The 19,278-nt window shown below is 39.7% G+C and overlaps 1 protein-coding gene across 2 annotated transcripts in view; it reads left to right on the forward strand.

Annotated features, from left to right (window-relative positions):
• Positions 1-19,278, forward strand: part of CSMD1 (CUB and Sushi multiple domains 1) — a 1,835,848-nt gene that overhangs the window by 1,685,635 nt on the left and 130,935 nt on the right. For both annotated transcript variants that reach the window (XM_044760557.2, XM_070499942.1), the window contains 5 exons: positions 3,718-3,895; positions 5,709-5,854; positions 6,650-6,730; positions 7,797-7,910; positions 15,062-15,250. In XM_044760557.2, coding sequence (XP_044616492.1) covers positions 3,718-3,895; positions 5,709-5,854; positions 6,650-6,730; positions 7,797-7,910; positions 15,062-15,250 — 708 coding nt within the window. The remainder of the gene's footprint in view (positions 1-3,717; positions 3,896-5,708; positions 5,855-6,649; positions 6,731-7,796; positions 7,911-15,061; positions 15,251-19,278) is intronic.

The following is a 19,278-nucleotide window of genomic DNA, read 5'->3' on the forward strand; positions in this document are numbered from 1 at the left end:
TATGCTTTGCATACCAATCCTTTCTCCCAACCTAAACTTTCTTCTTAGCATGTGTGTATATAAAGAGATCCATACAACAGCCACACTTCTGACACTTCTGGCCACCAATGTATGCTTTTTTCCTACAACAAGCAATGCTGAGGCACTAGCTGGGTGTCCTACAATTGAACTCAATTCTGACACTATCCCCCAGTGATAGCTTCAGATCCCACAGGTTCAGGGCTTGGTCCCATAAGACTGCCCCCACTCACCCCATTTCAGATGCCAATCACAGGTCCAAGTTGTCACCTGTGCTTCTGACGGGCTATAAATGGGAGATTAACATCAGCTCAGGTGTGGTTAAAAGGGGCTCATTATGAATAGCAAAAGACACCTTTATCTCTTTTATCACTTAGGAAACTCACAGGCTCTGAGGAGCTCTGAGCCAGGAACAGAGTAGAAGATCAAATATGTATTTCTTATTATAAATCGCAGTATCACAATGTATATTCAGGAATATGTAGATGAGTGTGCATTGCTTGCTCTTTGGCTCCCTGGAGTCACATCTATCAATGTGAAGTGCAGTGCAGTGTGCTGATGCTCTCTCTCCTGCCAGCTGCTTGCCTTCCTTGTCAGGCTGTGTCCAGTCTCCTGGGCAAACAGGTGAGGAGCTGGGAGGGTCCTGTGGTTGGCTGTGGTGCACCGAGCCCTCCTGGAACCGGATGCTCCCTGCTGCAGGCTTCGAGATTGACCTCCACCTCAGGGTCCACATTGACCCCCACCTTCAGGCAGAGGATGGGGATGATGGACAGGCTTCATGCTGAGCCAGCTCACACATGCCCTGTCTCTGTACAGTTCAAGTGAGACACTTCCCAGAAGTGGAAATCAGAGTTTGCCTTTGGTGTCACTACAGTGACAGTAAAGCCTTCTTTGGGATAAGAGATTGGACAGGCTAGGGGGAATGAGAAAGGAAACTTTGACTCACATTTTTAGGATTCTCTTTTTTTCCCCTCTAGACTACATAGCAGGATTTTTCCTTGAGAAAATTTTACATGTGTGTTGATAGAACATGATCTCATGTGAGAAGTAGTGTTGTTTTCCTTCATAGCACTTACACAAGTTGAAGTTTATACCTGTGTAGTGTTTGTTTACCATCTTTCTTCATCACTGTCCAGTAAGCTCCACAGTGGCAGTGATGGGGTCCCTGTGGTTCTCTGCTGTGTCCCCAAATCTAACCACACTTCCAGGTACCTAACAGGCTCTCAGTAAACACTCACTGAATAAGTGAAGGAAAGAATTTAGTACTTGAATATCCTGGATACAGCATGGGAAGAATAGCTGACTTGGGGCCGGCCCAGTGGCTCAGTGGTTAAGTGCGCACGTTCTGCTTCTTGGCGGCCCTGGGTTCGTCGGTTTGGGTGACGGAAGTGGATATGGCCCTGCTTGGCAAAAGCCATGCTGTGGAAGGCATTCCACATATAAAGTAGAGGAAGATGGGCATGCATGTTAGCTCAGGGCCAGTCTTCCTCAGCAAAAAAAAAAAAAAAAAAGAGGAGGATTGACAGTAGTTAGCTCAAGGCTAATCTTCCTAAAGAAAAAAAAATAATAATAGCTGACTTGGTCAATGTCCTAGAGCTATTAAGTGACACAAAGAGTAGCAGAAGCCAGTTACGTGTCCTACTGAGGAAAATCGCTGTGTCACTTCTTTGCCCCTTTAGGGGCTGGCCCTGTGGCCAAGTGGTTAAGTTCATGTGCTCTACTTCGGCAGCCTGGGGTCTCACCGGTTGAGATCCTGGGCGCAGACATGGCACCGCTCATCAGGCCATGCTGAGGCGGCGTCCACATGCCACAACCAGAGGCACTCACAACTAGAATACACAACTATGTCCTGTGGGCTTTAGGGAGAAAAAAAAGAAAAAAAGAAAGAAGACTGGCAACAGTTGTTAGTTCTGGTGCCAATCTTTAAAAGAAAAAAAAAAAAAAGAGGTGGGCACCATGCTTCTCTTTGTTTTGTTTTGATTTTCCCCAATGGGAAGGATGCGACGGTATATTAAGTGGTTATAAATTAAAAGATTCAACTTGAAAAGTCAGAATGCACAAGGGAAATCTTAGAGTTATAAATCAACACCAAATGAATCACCTCAAATCACACATAAGCTATGTCAGCCCAATGGCTTCCATACACTTCTTATTAAAGTGTTTTCTGTTTACTGTCTCACTCATTTTCAATTCATCAGTTGTTTGTTGTCTATTGTGCATCATGGTCTGAGCTAGGCAATGAGCGTTAATGACAGGAGCTTGTGGGTGGGCTTGAGGAGGCACACAGTCCCTGATGTGGACAGACCATGGCCTCCAGAGCCCCAGTCACCAGGAGGAACTGTAAGAAGTCCGTGACGTTTGAGTTGAGTTTGGAAGGGAGGAATAAATACACCTGGTGGCAAGGTAGGAGAAAAGCATTTGAGCTTTTTGTGCAGGGTGAACAAGTGCATGGAGTTTGCTGGCGAGAAAAAGTACGACATGTCCTGGGGACACCGAGTAGCTTGTGACTGCAGCTTTGTTCATGGCCCCATTTGACAGACTCTAAGTATGTGCACATTTTGCTTTGCCAGATTACAAACCAAGGTCTGTCTGACTTCAAGCCCTACTTATTGATAATTATTCTGTAAAACTTCTAAAGTGTTCTCCATGGCCCCTTTTTCTAATGAATTTACCCAAAACACATGCAGTCTATCTTACACCGGTAACTTTTCTTCCTGCTTTGACATCAGGATGCATCTGCACCATTAATTCAGCAATGTATCAAATACTGTCTCGTGGTATTTCATCAGTCACTATTTTGAATTGTTATTGAATTTTTATCGTCTTTTAAATCTATTTTAGCTTATTCACTCCACCTAAATTCTACACCTTTGTGTCAAGTCTTTAAAAGCCCAAGAAGATTCATGCTAGTTACAGCCATGTCACATCTATTAGCTTTGGGTTTGATTAAAAAGTCTACTTGTGTATGACTTTGACATATTATACCACTGTCTGAATTAAAGAACCCATCTCAGGTTGTTCTGCTAATATATGGTCACTTCATTTTTCCATAAATAAAACAAAATAATTGCCGTGGCAACAGTGAATATCAATTTATTAAGTAAAATAGAAATAGACTAGGTATTGTGATTCTTCACATGGTTGAAAGCTGGTGAGATATGGAAATACTTCAAAAAAACACCACTTGCCTGATTTTATCTAATTTCTTGAGGACTAGATCTGCGAAGAATTGATAATGGCTTTGTTTCAAGGCAAATAAGCTTAGATGCTACTCTTTCAGAAAGTTTAAATAGGCTTTAGAAATTTCAAAACAAAAAAAAATTTCAGTTATATGTATAAATTCCACATAATCCTTTGCATCGAATTGCCCAATGCATTATCAATTCATCCCTGGAGATAAGCGACTAAGGATTTTTCTTTTTTTTAATAATATGGGAATGGCTTTCTCCTGAAGGGATTTTGAATGTTTGGAGAATATTTAAACGAAACTTAGATAACTTCGCTTAGAAATATAATTTTTCCAAGGTTTTGAGACTTTAGGGGAATTATTTTGACAAAGTGGTTATTGAGAAATATTTCACAATTATTTCTCATAAGGGAAAATTTTGGCTAAGGGACTTTAGAAACTTCGAAATCTTTAACTGTATCCTTTCTAAAGCTAACTGTATTGAGCTTAATTATTCCTGGCTTCCTTTTCAGCTCCTTGTGGATATAACGTAACGTCTCAGAACGGTACCATTTATTCCCCGGGATTTCCAGATGAGTACCCGATTTTGAAGGACTGCGTTTGGCTGATCACTGTGCCTCCTGGTCACGGAATCTACATCAACTTCACGTTGCTGCAGACGGAAGCTGTCAATGACTACATCGCTGTTTGGTATGAGGACTTTTCCGTACAAGCCAATCTGTCATTATGATAAGCCATTCTTGTAACCACTTACAGGTCACTTACACACCAGAGTATGCATTTAGAAATGAAGTAGGTAGGTAGGTATTGGAAAGGAAATTTACCAACTACATCATCCAGAGATGTAGAGAATAATCGTCATGGAACATGTTTGAGTCTTGCTACATGGTAGATATATCGAGGATTGCTCTGAATATAGGAGACTATCCCAAGATTAGTTTATTTTGCATTTTTAAGTGTGATGTTTTTCTTAAAAGCTGGTAGGATCCTTTGCTGTTATAAGAATTTGAGGCTTCTAGAAATACTGAAGAAATGATTACACATAGCCTTCCCTCCATCCTTTGTGAACAGTGCATAACTGGCCTTCCATGCAATTGTAGGAAATACTGAGCCCACTACAGGGGCTCCGGCTCCCTTCCTAAGGTGTTATGTGACCTTAGATAAGCTACTTACTCCGTCCTTGACCAAATTTTCATATCTATGGGAATGACTATCCCTACCTGCCTTTGGAGTTGTGAGTTTATGGAGGAAACAGGGAATGACAAGTTCCCTGTGACACTTTGATAGGAGAAGTAGAATATAGGTACCATTGATGCACAAGGAGGGAGCACAGCCCAGATTTGAAGAGCCAGGATGTGCTGTAGGCATAGACTGCCTTTAAAATTAAAGGAGTAATTGCAGTTAACACTGCAGAATGCATGTGTGTGCATCTGTTTGTGTCTGTGTGTGCGTGTGTGTGTGCATGTATGTTGGTGAAGTTGTTGTCAAGGTACAGGTTGACCTGGTTATAGGAAGTCTGTAAGGCAGGAGGACAGGGAGAGTCAAGGGACTGGAGGTTATCAGGTGTGGCGGATGTCCCATGAGAGCCCAGAGGGCCTGAGAAGAGCTGACCTGGGGAGGCAATCCCGGCAGATCATACAGGACCTTATAAATCATGGGAAGGATTTCAGCCTTCATTTTAAGAAGATGAGGATTCACCTAAGGGTTTTAAGAAGGGGAATTATAAGACCAGATCCTGGCTGCAGAATACCCAGTCTCATTTTGTGGGAAATATGTTAGTGGAGGGCAAGAAGGGAGGCTGGCTTTTGAGGCTGTAGAAATAACTCTTGGAGGGGATGATAAAGACCCGAACCAGGGGCTGTGGGGATGGGGAGAAACAGAGAACCTGAAGTCTCAAGTTGACCCTAGGAAGCTGCCGTTTCAAAAGCAAAGCACAACAAACAAACAACAACAAAAATCACCAACCCTATCCTGTGAGCAATTTCACCCAGATTTAGAGGATTTAGAGGGTAGAAGCAAAAAATCTTCATCATTAACAGAAGCAGAGTGAACTGCTGTCAAAACACTAATGAGAGACAGTGACCGAAAAGTCCATTCAATTTTGTGAATACTGAACATCTTGATATTTCTAAACACAGTATGCAGAAGAGGCCAATACTTCATTCAGTTTTTTAAACTATTTTAATTCATTAGCAAAATTGTCATAAATCTCAGCCTAAATTAAATAGACACTCTTGAATTTAGACTTTAAATTGTGGACTTTTGAAAGCAAGCTGCTCAATGGTATTGCAGTCACTAGAATCGACAGGTCTCTGAGTTCCTCTGCAAAGGTCGGCGATGCGAGGCGGCTCTGTGCTCCTAGGTTTGTGCCCTGCCACCTGGAGCCCGCAGTCAGAGCATCCTGCTTTCTCCAACCTAGATCCCGGCTGTCAGGAGAAAAGGGATTGTTAATTTAAGCTATAACTAGGGAATTTCTACTCAAACTGCTCTTTCTGTCTCCTAGGGATGGTCCTGATCAGAATTCTCCGCAGCTAGGAGTTTTCAGTGGAAACACAGCCCTGGAAACAGCATACAGTTCTAACAATCAAGTCCTGCTCAAGTTTCACAGCGACTTTTCCAACGGAGGTTTCTTCGTCCTCAATTTCCATGGTCAGTGTGTTTTCCCTCTGTTAATTAAGGCAAAACATTCCCTTTGATTTCCTCGTAGTGTTGACATACGCCTCCTTTCCAGCTAAGGCTCCTTGATTCTGCCAACCGAGCCTGATAGGATTTTCTTGCATTTGATGCCTGCGTTGCCTGTGATCCTTTTTGCTTAATGATATCCTTAGTATTTCACATTTTATGACGTTGTGTTTTGCCGTGAGCTTGGATTCATTCCAAGATGATGAGCTGATAAATGAGACTCTGATATGGACCCAGGGAAATACATTTGTGTAGTAGCTTTCGTAGATTTCCTCATGTCTGTCTCCAGATGAATCTCGATAGCAAATGTCCTGTAATTATAGATGGGGCAAAAGCAAACCTCCAAGCATTTTGAGAATGAACACTAAATACTTTGGAAAAAAGTATATTGTCCCTTGTCACTCATGAGGACTACCAGCTGTAGAAGTCCTTGGAACAAGAGACAGACAGATCTTATCAAATCTAAATGTGGACATGGAACCAGGCCATGGAAGAACCATTTCTCTTGCAGAATTCCAAAAATATGTAAAGTGTTTTGTCATTTTTTCAATTGTGTACTTTTTCCCTCCGACTTTAATTCCTTGACATTAAATAATCCTGTGAGCCTTTGAAGCTTGAGAATTTTATAAAACGACTTATAAATATTAGACATTTCAGTGTACCTAAGCATTATAACAACAAAAGAAGAATGCGTTTTGTAATGTTTTTGTTTATTCAGCAAATGTAATTGCAGTTATTGCTTTTTTTTCACAAACCATTCAGCATTTCAGCTCAAGAAATGTCAGCCTCCCCCAGCGGTTCCACAGGCAGAAATGCTGACTGAGGACGAGGATTTTGAAATAGGTAATGTTTTCTTCATTACCAATCTATAGCTCAACCTGACTTTTACTCTCACCCCACCTACAATAGTTCCTCAGACAAGTCAGTGAGAGTTTGTTGGAAATATTCCCAGGCTTGCCTAGGGGGTTCTCATGGAGGTAAGGTGTCGAATGCATATGTTTTTCTTTCTTCATCTCCGTGACTTTTGTTTCTTGCCATTTGAATTTTGCTTTGGTCATTTTGATCACATTTCCCTCTCCAGAGCCTTTACTAGTGCATATTTTTCTTTGGATAAAGTTTTCAGAGACACACTTAAACAGATATTTGTGTTTAGTTAGAGAAGTATGTTCATGCGCTAGAAGAAGAATTTAGTCATTTGTGGCTAAAACAATGATCCGTAGAACTTTGAGCTTTCATTGAAACTAGAACACACTGGTGAATATATGTAATGATAATATTTAGGAATTCTACTTTGCCGTTTTATATTAGTGGTCTATTTCATTAAATAATCATGTCACATGGCATATGTTCGCAGTATAATTATCGTGACCCAGGATTTCTTAGTCTCAAGTCTAAATCCTCCGTCCTGTTGGCACACAGTGTTTCAGATCACTGGTCAAACCACGTGCCCAAATTTCTGCTCTACTCATAATGGCTTACTTTGTAGGAGCACTGTGCTAATTAGGCTGAGGTCATGCTTTAGCCCTCTCTGGATGCATTAAAGCCATTCTATTCTAAAGCCTTAAAGCCCAAGCATCTACTTCACTGTTTTTTGGTTTTTTTTTTTTGAAGTAATCGTTGGGGGACGGGAATGAAGAGAACACTTCAGTCAAGGAAGAAAACAATATTAGTACAGAAATTAATAATTTCTGTGCTAATCCTGGCTAAGTTTAAGATAGCATTTTTATGACTTAAGAACTGAAAATGGGAGCATTTTATTAAACAGACTAACAACGACTACAGACCTTGGTTTGGAAACGGTTTGAGCATTGACTTAGTTTGTAAAGTCCTCATACGTATTTAGTACATTCACACACTCTGAACGTCTTAGAGACATGGTTTCCAAGTATGTTATTGTTGACTCTTTCAGGAGATTTTGTGCAGTACCGGTGCCACCCCGGGTACACGTTGTCCGGGACTGACACGCTGACCTGCAAGCTCAGTTCCCAGTTGCAGTTCGAGGGTTCTCTCCCAACATGTGAAGGTATGCACCGCTTGATACTACAAATATACTTGTACAACGTGAAAAATGGTATTCCTTGTATCAGTCTGAATTCCTTTGTCTGTATGGGTCTGAATTTAATCTTTATCTGTGTTAGATCCCATTGCAATTAAAATTACCTGCTCACAGAAATATCTAATTACTTTTCTCTTTTAGCTAGCTCTAGAAAAGAAATCAAAGCTGTCATGGCAGAAAACTTTTCCCTCTTCCCTTCTAGGTCCTTTGGCTGGCCTGATAACTAAATTGACATAAGACAGATGAACAGGAGAAAAACAAATTTAATTTTGTATGTATGGGAGCCCATAAAAGATATGAGACTCAAAGAAATAACCAAACCAGGTGGCTTTTATACCTTTTAGACAAAGAAACAATAAATTTGTGGAGAATTGACAAGATGAAAGGGTTTGGGCTTGGGGTAGTAAATTAGGGAAGAAATAACAAACTTTGTTTATACAGCCTTCTCAGGCTTGAATTCCTTTCTCTGCTGATAAGAATGTCCCTACCTCCTGGTACAGGGTGGGTACCTTTTTCAGGGGGACAAAGGAGGGTCTGAATGTCCTTACTGCACCAGCTGTTTCTCAGGTAACTTTAATTCAAGATAACTAATATGACAAAGTGGCATATTTGGGGTGGCATATTCCTCTCCCCTTCAAAGTCACATCAAATAAGTTGTATTTTTTCCCAACAGTTTATCAGGAAAATTTTTCAAACATATGGGAAAGTTGAAATAATTTGAAAATGAACACTTGAATACTCACCACCTAGATTCCACCATAAATCTTGACTATACTTCCTTTATCACAGGCCTGTCTATTATCTTTCTGTCCATCCATTAATCTATCTGACATTTTGGGTGCATTTCAAGGCAAATTACAGGCATCACTACACTTCCCTCTAGATACTTCAGCATGCATATAATTAGCCAGTGCTCACTATTTTTTCTGTACAATTTATAAACATTGAAATGCACATATATTGTATACCATGAAATGCACACATTTCGTATTTTACATGACTTTAAAATACATGGACCATATGCAATAACATAGACAATATACAATAACAGAACAAAATTTGAGGCTGAATCTACTGTTTCAATTGATTTGAGTATAATTACATCACTTTTAAAATATCATTTAGAAAGCTCAAGTATGATTGGAAGAAAAAAGACTTGGGAAAAATATAAATAAACTAAAGTGGCTCAATATAAGCTGGAAGTGTCATTGGTTTGCCTATCAAAAAGCTTTCCAAACTAAAGTAGTTTTTATTTCATCACTTTAAAATCACAATGCACGTTTAGTTTCTTTAAAGAATGGGACTCTGTCCTTTCAAAGAATTTGAGTGTTGCCATTCATTAGGGATTGTGAAGCACTCAAAATGGCCAAAATCTAGGTAGAGAGATCCTGAGTCTCAGTGTAGACTCTATCAAGTGCCCCTGGGCAAGTCGCTAATCCCAGGACATCACATGTAAGGAGGATCATTTCTCTGGTCTGTTTATGGAATTGTTGTAGAGATTCAGTGACTATGAAGTGAATTCTTATTCTAAGAGTTTTATAATTTTAATTATCTACCTTATAAGAGGCAATTTTCTTTGCATTGCGATAGTAATGATTTTGCAAGTGCTCACACCTGCGAATTGATTCTTTCAGAAGGAAACTCCGTGCATTCTCCTTAGATAATGAGACAGAAGCCCAGTGACCCTGAGAGAGGGGAACAAATTTCAACATCTGAAGAAAATCTGGAATGAATTATTATTAAAGAAGTGTAATAACTTAGATTATTTCTTTAAAAAATTTACTTTCAAATTGTACTTAGATGAGAGCCAGTGGGTGTGGGGAAATTCCACCTTAGAGGCAGAGCCCCCCAGTTGGTGCGCTGGCTGCTGTAAACACAAGCAGGACCCCGCTGCTGTAGGGGTCACTGGAAGTCTGCCTCTATGGTCCCTCACTTACAAGTCATGGGTCACTTGGGTGCTAAGTCAGGACACTGAAGACGTTATTTTCTTGGAAAAATCAGTGTCGGTACCTTGTTATATCAGCAACAATGATCTACTTGTGGATTTTTTTCTCAAGGTAGGAGGTGGATATAAAATGTTCATCATTTGCCATTTTGTATAAAAATTAACTGAGCAAATCTTCACATTTTTAAGGCACATTTTAATCCCAAGAAACACAGCCTTAAATTTTTTAGAATGGGTGAATTTAAGCAAAAGTGGTCTTCGTTGATGAGGGAAGAAAGCATGAATATTTATCTAATGAGCTATTTCAAAAACAGAAAATGCCTTTATTGTGTTATTCTCCCAAGATTAACATAATTTTTATTTAAAAAAAATTAATTCATGACAATCCAAGAGCAGAGTGAATCAACACAACATGGGCGTCAGCCTCTAAATTACTTTGGCCCATGCACACATTTGTAGGCGGCATTCTGCCAATAGGACCCTCTCTCTCTCTACTCAGGCCTGAGCTTCCCACCCCCTACTGGGCTACACAGGATGACCCAATTCTCTTCTGGTTCAGCTCAGGAGTCAATTTGTTTAAAACAAACTAGAGTTACCTTAGAGAGTATCACTCCCTAAACACCTCAATATTTAAAAAAAGAGGTAGAGACTCAGATGACTTTTATGAAATGCTTAATCCTAAGCGCTTAATTATAATCTTTCTTCCAGTACTTTTCTGTTATTAGATTGATTTGATTGGGCTCAAGTGGGGGCCAACCCCCAATAAATTTTTGATGAAAAACTGTATTTCCTGTCAGTCCCACTTTCCTAATGTCATTGCCACACTTTCAGAAGTTCTGCTTTGAATATTATCACCGCTTTTAGGGTAATTGATTGTTCCTTGAGAACAATGGAAGTAGTTTATTCCTTGAAAGTTAGCATCTTAGGCAGATTAATGTTTCTTTGTCGGAAATTTATCTTAATTTAAGAAAACTGAATGAGAATCTGGGATGTTTTCCAACACCACCAAGCAATTTTCCCATTCTTTGTGGACACCAGCTCGGTGTCCTACAACTTAACTCAATTCCGATGCTAACTACCTGATGTTATTGTCAGATCCCACAGGTCAAGGACTCAGTCACACAAGACTGCCCCACTTCAGACACCAATGCAAATCTAGATTGTCGTGTACTTCTGACTGACTGGCGATATAAATCAGAGATTCCCAAGAATCTCTGGGAATATATTTATATCTCCTGGTGATAATAAATCAGAGATTCCCTTCCTCAGTTTCAATCATTTGTTAGAACAGCTCACAAAACTCAAGGAAACATTTACTTAAATCTACCAGTTTATTTTAAAGGATACAGTAAGCGATGCAGATGAACAGCCAGGTGAAGAGGTACCCAGGGCAAGATCTTGAAGGATCCTGAGCACAGGAGCTTCTGTCCCCCTGGAACTGGGAGGCACCACCCTCCTGGCATGTGGATGCATTCACCAACCTGGAAGGTCATCAAACCTTGTTGTTCAAGAGTTCTTTCTAGTGACCAGCCCCATCCTGAGGCTATCTGGGGGCCTACCCTAAGTCACCTCATTGAAATAAACTCAGGTGTGATCCCAAGGGCTCCTTATGAATGACAAAAGGTACTCCCATCATGCAGGAAATTCCAAAGGTTTTAGGAGCTCTGTGCCAGGAACCTGGGGCAAAGACCAAATATATTTTACCACAGATGCATATAACAAAAGTAACTTTTCTCATGTTAAGGAAAGAGAAGCATTTCAAAAAGTGCAGAGAAGTAATAACAAAGGTTTTGAAACACAAAAGAGCTCGAAACAGCAGAGGGCAGGAAAGAGGAGCTCACTTCTTGCTGTTTGCCCTTAGGGAGTGTTCGAGGAGGTGGTCTTAAGTGGGCTGGAAACCTGAAGGAGGCTAGAGCTTAAAATGTCTTCAATGCTGGGTAGCTTCATCCTACAGACAATGGGAATCCATCAATGATTCTTAAAATATTCATTTTCAAAAAAAATAGAAACATCTATTTTCAATGATGGTAAAGACAATCAGTAACTTTCTGGTGATGACCACTCCTTGTGAAACACAGCTGACCAGTGCCGCTTCTGCAGGAGCAGGACAGCAACACGCTTCTCAAGGGCTCCCGGGGCAGCCCTCCCACCTGTGTGCAGAGCCCTCACTTGTCATACCTATAGGTATGATGCTCTCATACCTGTAGGTGCTTTTAAGAATTAACCTTAACTATAAATCCTAATATTTGACTACGTTACTTTTGCTGAAGGCCTGGAGGCTGCATTAAATAATATGCTTTGGGTTTGAAGCCTCCCATTTGACTTTTCTTCAAAAATAAGCTAAAGGAATAACTTTGTGCAGAGGTGTGGCGACTGGAATCTCAAGTGGCAAGTTCCTTCAGAGGTGTCTTTGACAAGAACCTCAGCAGATGCTTCCCGTGGCAGGTGGTCTGCGCTCTTCCTCCCTGGAGACGCAGGGTGTTCTTAGCGTGTGAGTGCCAAGAGGAACCGAGGAACAAATGGCTTGTCTCTAGGGACGCCGGCTCGCTTCGAACCTTCCCGCTGAGTGGGCGTTGCTCCTAGCAACAATTTAGAGCAACGAACCTGAAGAAACAGATAATTAAGAAACAGCAAGAGAAAGGAAAGAATTCAAACACTCTAGCTCACAGGAGACATGCTCAAGAGCGTTTTTAAGACAATGTGTATGTCTGAAAAAAATGCTACGTGTTGCACGAAAATGATACGAATAACTTCTCTAATATTTTCATTTCATCTTCTCTAACAAAACAGAAACAGCATTTTAAAAATGGAAGGAATACGAACAGCTATGCTTAAGATTCTGCCCTGATTTACACTCACTGCCCTGCTCTCAAACCCTGCTGTGCGCTAACTGCTCTCCAAGTGGATTTCAGCACCTCGGTAGGGGGTTTCCTATTTCCAGATGGTCTGACCTTCCGGGGCCATCTAGTCGCTATCACGGCAGGGATACAATTACAGGGCAGAGAGAGGGGCTAAATAGTTCTGTGTAATACCCCAAAGTGAAATGTGCTCTGGTAGCATCTTTATGTCAGGAAAAGGCAGGCACGCGTTCCAACCATCCCAGTCCTTGTTACACCTTCTGCCCCACACAGTGCTTTAGATTGAAGAAAACGTTTGCTTATATTTGATCTAATTACGACCCTGAAGGGTAGCTGTTATTGCCTTCTGGCTCTTACTGCAAAGGCATGGCTGCTCTGTGGAGACTTGAAAACTCCAGGCCCTGCACAGATGCACACAGACATAAACTCTAATTTTTACTGTGTTCTTTTGAAAAATTTCAACATGCTCATTTTGGAGAGGGCATAATATATTTTACAGAGAGATCTTACCATCATCACAGGAGAAAATACTTTTTAAACTAAGTTGTTTTAGTCTGCGTACTTTGGTTTGAACTATTTTTTATATTACTTGCCATTAATTAATATTGTAAATATTCTTAAAATTTACCTAAAATACATGTTTATTAAAAGGGTTCTATGAAATGTTTTGTCTTTGGTGGTCTTGTACCTAAATATTTTCTAAATTTTAAGATATAGCTCAATTAGAATACTAAGATAAATCAAATAAAATAGAGAGCAAATTACCTTTTGACAGACAATTACTTAAATCAAAACATGTTACATAAGCTTTACTCATCTGTTTGGGAAATGTCTTTATTTTGAAATGTATGTACTAATAATACACATTTGCTTAATTAAAAGGAGGACAAATAAGGGGCTGGCCCCGTGGCCGAGTGGTTAAGTTCGCGCGCTCTGCTGCAGGCGGCCCAGTGTTTCGTCGGTTCGAATCCTGGGCGCGGACATGGCACTGCTCGTCAGACCACGCTGAGGCAGCGTCCCACATGCCACAACTAGAGGAACCCACAACGAAGAATACACAACTATGTACCGGGGGGCTTTGGGGAGAAAAAGGAAAAAAAAAATAAAATCTTTAAAAAAAAAAAAAAAGGAGGACAAATAAGACACATTTCCTTTGACAAATCTTTTTCATTAAGGAAAAGCTTATCATTTAACTTTTTAAAGATTCATAAATAGTTTCAGTACGTCTCTATTTTTGAACTGCCAATAATAGAAATAATTTTTTCTTAATAGTTCTAGAAACAAACTATTTCTGGAAGGTAATTTAGTTTACTAATGAAAGAAATGACTGACTGAGAGACTCTGGTGATTTTCCTTTTGCATGTTCAATCCTATGCAGATTGGTTTTATTTTGATTAACCTGGAAGTGGTTGAATAAGGATACAAAGAAAGCAGGAGGGGGGAGGTGTGCCGATGTGTCCTCACTGTCTTAATTCATCACTGTAAACTCGGCCATCAGAAATCCCTGCTCCTACTTTACCTGGGAGAAACCCAGGGCTCCAGGGTGGCTCTGAGCCCAGGTCTCTGACTTCTCTCTTACCAGAGTCCCAAGCAATCACATCAAATTTGAAATTTACTATTCTAAATATAATTAAAAGTATAGTCAGAGGCAGAAATAAATACGAGTTTTCTTTTGTTGCAAAAAATTCGGCAATATTTTTGCAATGCTGCATTGAACAGATGAGGTCTCACTTTTTAGTTGAGTTGGGAAAACTTGGATACCTATGGTCAAATTCGCAGTGCACCTGCCCTAAATTAAGGTGTGTGGACCTTCCAGTCATAGATACCCACTATGGAGCAAAAGATACATGATGGTATTAACTGTTCCTACATCCGTAGTTCCTGCTTTGCTCGCAAAGGGCAGATGAGCAGGAGCAAGTCCATTGCTTCGCTACTTATTCCAGATAAAGAAAACTTTCAGATTCGATGTTTCTTCTCAGTTTAGCAGCTACATCACAACTGGGTTTCCTAAGAGTTAAATAGAATCCATCTATCTGTCTACCTCGTCTATCTATCTACCTAATCACCCTAAATATCAACACATATATATTGTATATATATAATTCTCTTTTAAATTACAGGGCGGTATTAAGATGTTACTCACTATGACTCAATGTTGCTTTGCTGCCGTGTTTGTATCGTGTACTAAATTCAGTCATAGCTCCGTAGGATGGCTTAATCTTTCCATTGGCTTGTATATGCAAGGATAGTGACTATCCTGCTTAAGTCAGATTCATTTTATTAAGGCAAACATTTTCCGGTATTTTTCTCATCAGCGCAATGCCCAGCAAATGAAATCCGGACAGAATCTTCCGGAGTTATCCTCAGTCCAGGTTATCCAGGCAACTATTTTAACTCCCAGACATGCTCGTGGACTATTAAAGTGGACCCAAACTATAACATCACCATCTTCGTGGATACATTTCAAAGTGAAAAGCAGTTTGATTCACTAGAAGTATTTGATGGTAAGTTTCTTTAATCTCTGTTTACATACCAGTGACCTAGACACACTGTAACAGAGACACCATTATAATGTTTTTGTAACACAGGAACTTGAATATATTCTTGAGGCAAAGTACATCTTCCCCAAACAGAAAACGAATTATTCTTGGACTCCTGTGGTCTCAGAGATCAAGTAGTCTGTAAAGCACTACTATTAACATACTGTTGTTAACTTTACGACTTAGCGATGTGCTCTGAAATGTGCTGAATTTACTTGAGCCATTCTTTAATTCTAAGGCAGGGTTTTTAGAGTAGATGATCTCTAAAAGCTTTTGCTTTCTCTCGTTCTAAGTATTTTATAGATTCAGAAGCTATTTTAGGAAACTTAAGAGGCCTAAAAGTACTTTATTCCATCTAAATGATTATTTTACTAGAAATGTATAAAAATGATAGCTCACAGAGATTGCTAGATGATAAATGCTGTAGGAGTTTTTAATGTACAATTTTCTTCGAATAGTGAAATACGGTTAACTGGACAAATGCTAATACTGTTTTCAACATTAGCCTCATACATTTTTATACAATTCTAATGAACTTTTTAATATAACACTGCTATGCTTAGAAGAAGTATGTGGTTGAATTGTCAGGTTAAAATGGAACCACTGTTAATGTGTTTCTTTGTATAGAAGCGTTATCATACCCAGAAAATTAGACCAAGATATAATTACGACTGTAAGTAATAGCAGTGTTTTTCACATTTTGATGGATTTGTCATTGAGTTCAAATAAATAACAATCAATCCAGTGGGGAAAAAAAATACTGTAATTGATTTTATGTATGTTTGTCTACATTTTACTGACTCGATGAATCCTAACAGTCAAATCACTCATATGGATACACCACATGAATCAATTTATATATTTCCAAAGATGAACTCCCAAATTGGAAATTAAACTCACATTTATACACATAGAAACAGGGCTGAAGAGCAATTTTCATTTTCAGAGTGTTTTTTCTTTTCGGTGTATGTTAAAACACACACACACTATTGAAGACTTTCCCCTTAGTCTTTAGGAGAAAAATAATTCATTAGCCGAGCACACAAATGGGCTTCTCATGTCAGTAAGGAACCAGGTAATCTCTATCCTGAGGGCAATGAGGCATCATAAATTAAAAAGGCAAGCAGCCAACCCCAGGGGCTGTATGTGTGTGTGTTTGTATGTATATGCATACATACTCCTATGCCCACTGTATATAATTAAATGTATTTGAATAATTAATTTAAATTTATGCGTGATCCTTTGTTTCACCTTAGCTGATTTGGAATTTAGCTGGCAGCACTTCTACTTCTTCTAATTTCAGGAGCAAAATCATTAAAAATAATTTCTGCCCTAAGTGCTTACAGCTTGATCTCCCAAAAATACAGACGGCTCACACCCATTATAAACAACAAGCAAAGTAGATAATAGAGACATGTCAAAGCAGCTGCTGTTACAGTTATCAGAGGTCTGTGACTAGGTTTGTTCTCATCTCAAAGATTTTTCCATAAAATGAAAGGTCAAAGTTTTATATGAATAATTTTTTTAAGGTTTGGCATTTTTGTTGCAGTAAATGTCATGTTCATTGCATCTCTTCTTTTTGTAAGACAGTGGCTCTTTTATAGCTCATGAGTTGACCAAAAAACATGTTGAATATATTGATTTTAAACTTTATTAGCCCAGGAGTATATTACTTCCTATGGCTCCAGTTGTGGGTATTCCTCAATTAAAAATAATAGGATTTTACTCACTGTAGAACTCAGCTGAGAAAGGGTCGACATAAAGACTATGGTGTTCACTTGTAAAGTACGCGACAGTTTCCATCTTGCTAATAGCAATTGCTGCTCTCCATAGGGCTCTGCTACTTCTCTACACGGGCCGAACTGGATGCATATTTTTAAAGAATAGTCCTGTAGGAAGTTTGTCGCATATTAGACAAAGAGAACAATGGACAGTGATGAAGCATTAGATGTTGGATTAAGCATACCTGAAACTCTACTCTTGAGTTCTGTCGTGAAGAATGACATTTTTAAATTTCACAAATTCAGGTTAATTAATTTCTCTGTGGCATTTTATTTTAGAGTACACATGATCTCTTTAGACAACAACAACAACAAGTAAACCAGCACACAAAACGCAGGACGGTCTCCTTCCGTTCTGAAATAACAGTCGTCCTCTTACAGGACGTCTTCCAGGAAACTGACCCAAGGCCATCGTTCACGATAAGACGTAGCATTTCTTCTGATCCTTCCTCGCTCTGACTAAAGTGAACACTGCCTCGATCAGCCCTAATATGCTGGACTTCGTATGTGTTTACTAGGGCTGCCATAACAAAGTACCACAAACCAGTGGGTTTAAACAGCAGGCATTTACTTTCAGATGGTTCTAGAAGTTAGAAGTCCGAGATCAAGACATCAGCAGGGCTGGTCTCTCCTGAGCCTCTCTCCTGGGCTTGCAGACCGCTGCCTTCTTGCTGTGTCCTCACGTGGCCATCCTTTCTGTGAATCTCTGTGTCCTAATCTCTTCTTATAAGGACCCTAGTCATATTGGATAAGGGCCCACCCTAATGACTTCATTTTGCCCTAATTATCTCCTTAAAGACCCTACTCCAAATACAGTCCCATTCCCAGGTATCGAAGGTCAGGACTTCACCATGTGAATTTGAGGGGACACACTTCAGTCCATAATAGTTTTATTTGGAAAAATCATTAGAACAGCTCTGATTGGGAGTTGCACAAGGAATGAAGTTGTGGTTTCTCCATCTCTAAGTTGTGGTTTCCCAATCTCTTTGCATGAATAAAAATTCTACATGCAACTCTCAAAGACAAGTGTCACTCAACCTGATACAATTGGTAATACATCACAAACGGGAACCACAATCTCCCACTCACAGTTTGTTTCCTGAGTGTGAACTATGCAAGCTGAAAAGCCACGAAGGCTTTTAGACTGTGACATGGTGCTGAGTTCACCAACAGAGCAGTGTCTCAGATGAAACCCGCATGGAAGTGTGAATGTGGCTTGTGTATTCAGTGAAGCCGTTTCTCTTATTAAACAACATCAAGGTGTGGGGACGAGAATGATGTTAGTTGACTATACGCTGCACCAGTTTTCATTACCTATACATCAACTATTACCCTTTCTAGATTTTTAAAAATTTCAAATGGACAGAAAGGTGAAAAAATAAAAACTACAGATATGAACTCATTACTTGATGGAATGAATTTTAGGATTTTGTCAAAATTGCCTTTGGCTCTGTTTTTTTAAAGAAGCAAGGAATACAATAAATTTTAGGGGCTCCACCCATACCCAATTCTCTTTGCACTTCTCCCAAAGGGAATTAGTATTGTGAAGTGGGAGTCGGTGTGTCAGGCCTGTGCATGTTTTTATAATTCATTCTCTATCTATCATCTATCCATCATCTGTCACCTATCTATCTATGTTATCATATCTATCCATCCATTATCTATCCATCCATCATCTATATATCTATCATCATCTCCTATCTACACACACACACACACACACATAATTTATATAATACACGCTTTTTAATTTTTACACAATTGCTATCACTCATATTTACCTGCAAATAGATTTCTTCAGTTGTCAGTATGCTGTTTTAAGAATGACCTATCCTGGCATATGTTTGTCCAATTCATTAATTTTAAATGCTGTATAGAATTCTTTTTCATGGCACTTATAATTCTTTTTTTTTATTTTGTGAGGAAGGTCAGCCCTGAGCTAACATCTGTTGCCAATCTTCTTTTTGCTTGAGGAAGATTGTCGTTGAGCTAACATCTGTGCCAGTCTTCCTCTATTTTATGTGAGATGCTGCCACAGCGTGGCTTGACAAACAGTGCTAGGTCCGCGCCTGAGATCTGAACCTGAGCATCTAGGGCCGCCGAGGCAGAGTGCATGAACTTAACCATTACGTCCCTGGGCCAGCCCCTCAATTCTTTTTTAAAACTCCAGACTACTAGTTAGGATCTAAATTTTGCCGAAAGTAACCGTAC

The sequence above is a fragment of the Equus asinus genome, chromosome 27, assembly GCF_041296235.1.
Source record: "Equus asinus isolate D_3611 breed Donkey chromosome 27, EquAss-T2T_v2, whole genome shotgun sequence".
NCBI lineage: Eukaryota > Metazoa > Chordata > Mammalia > Perissodactyla > Equidae > Equus > Equus asinus.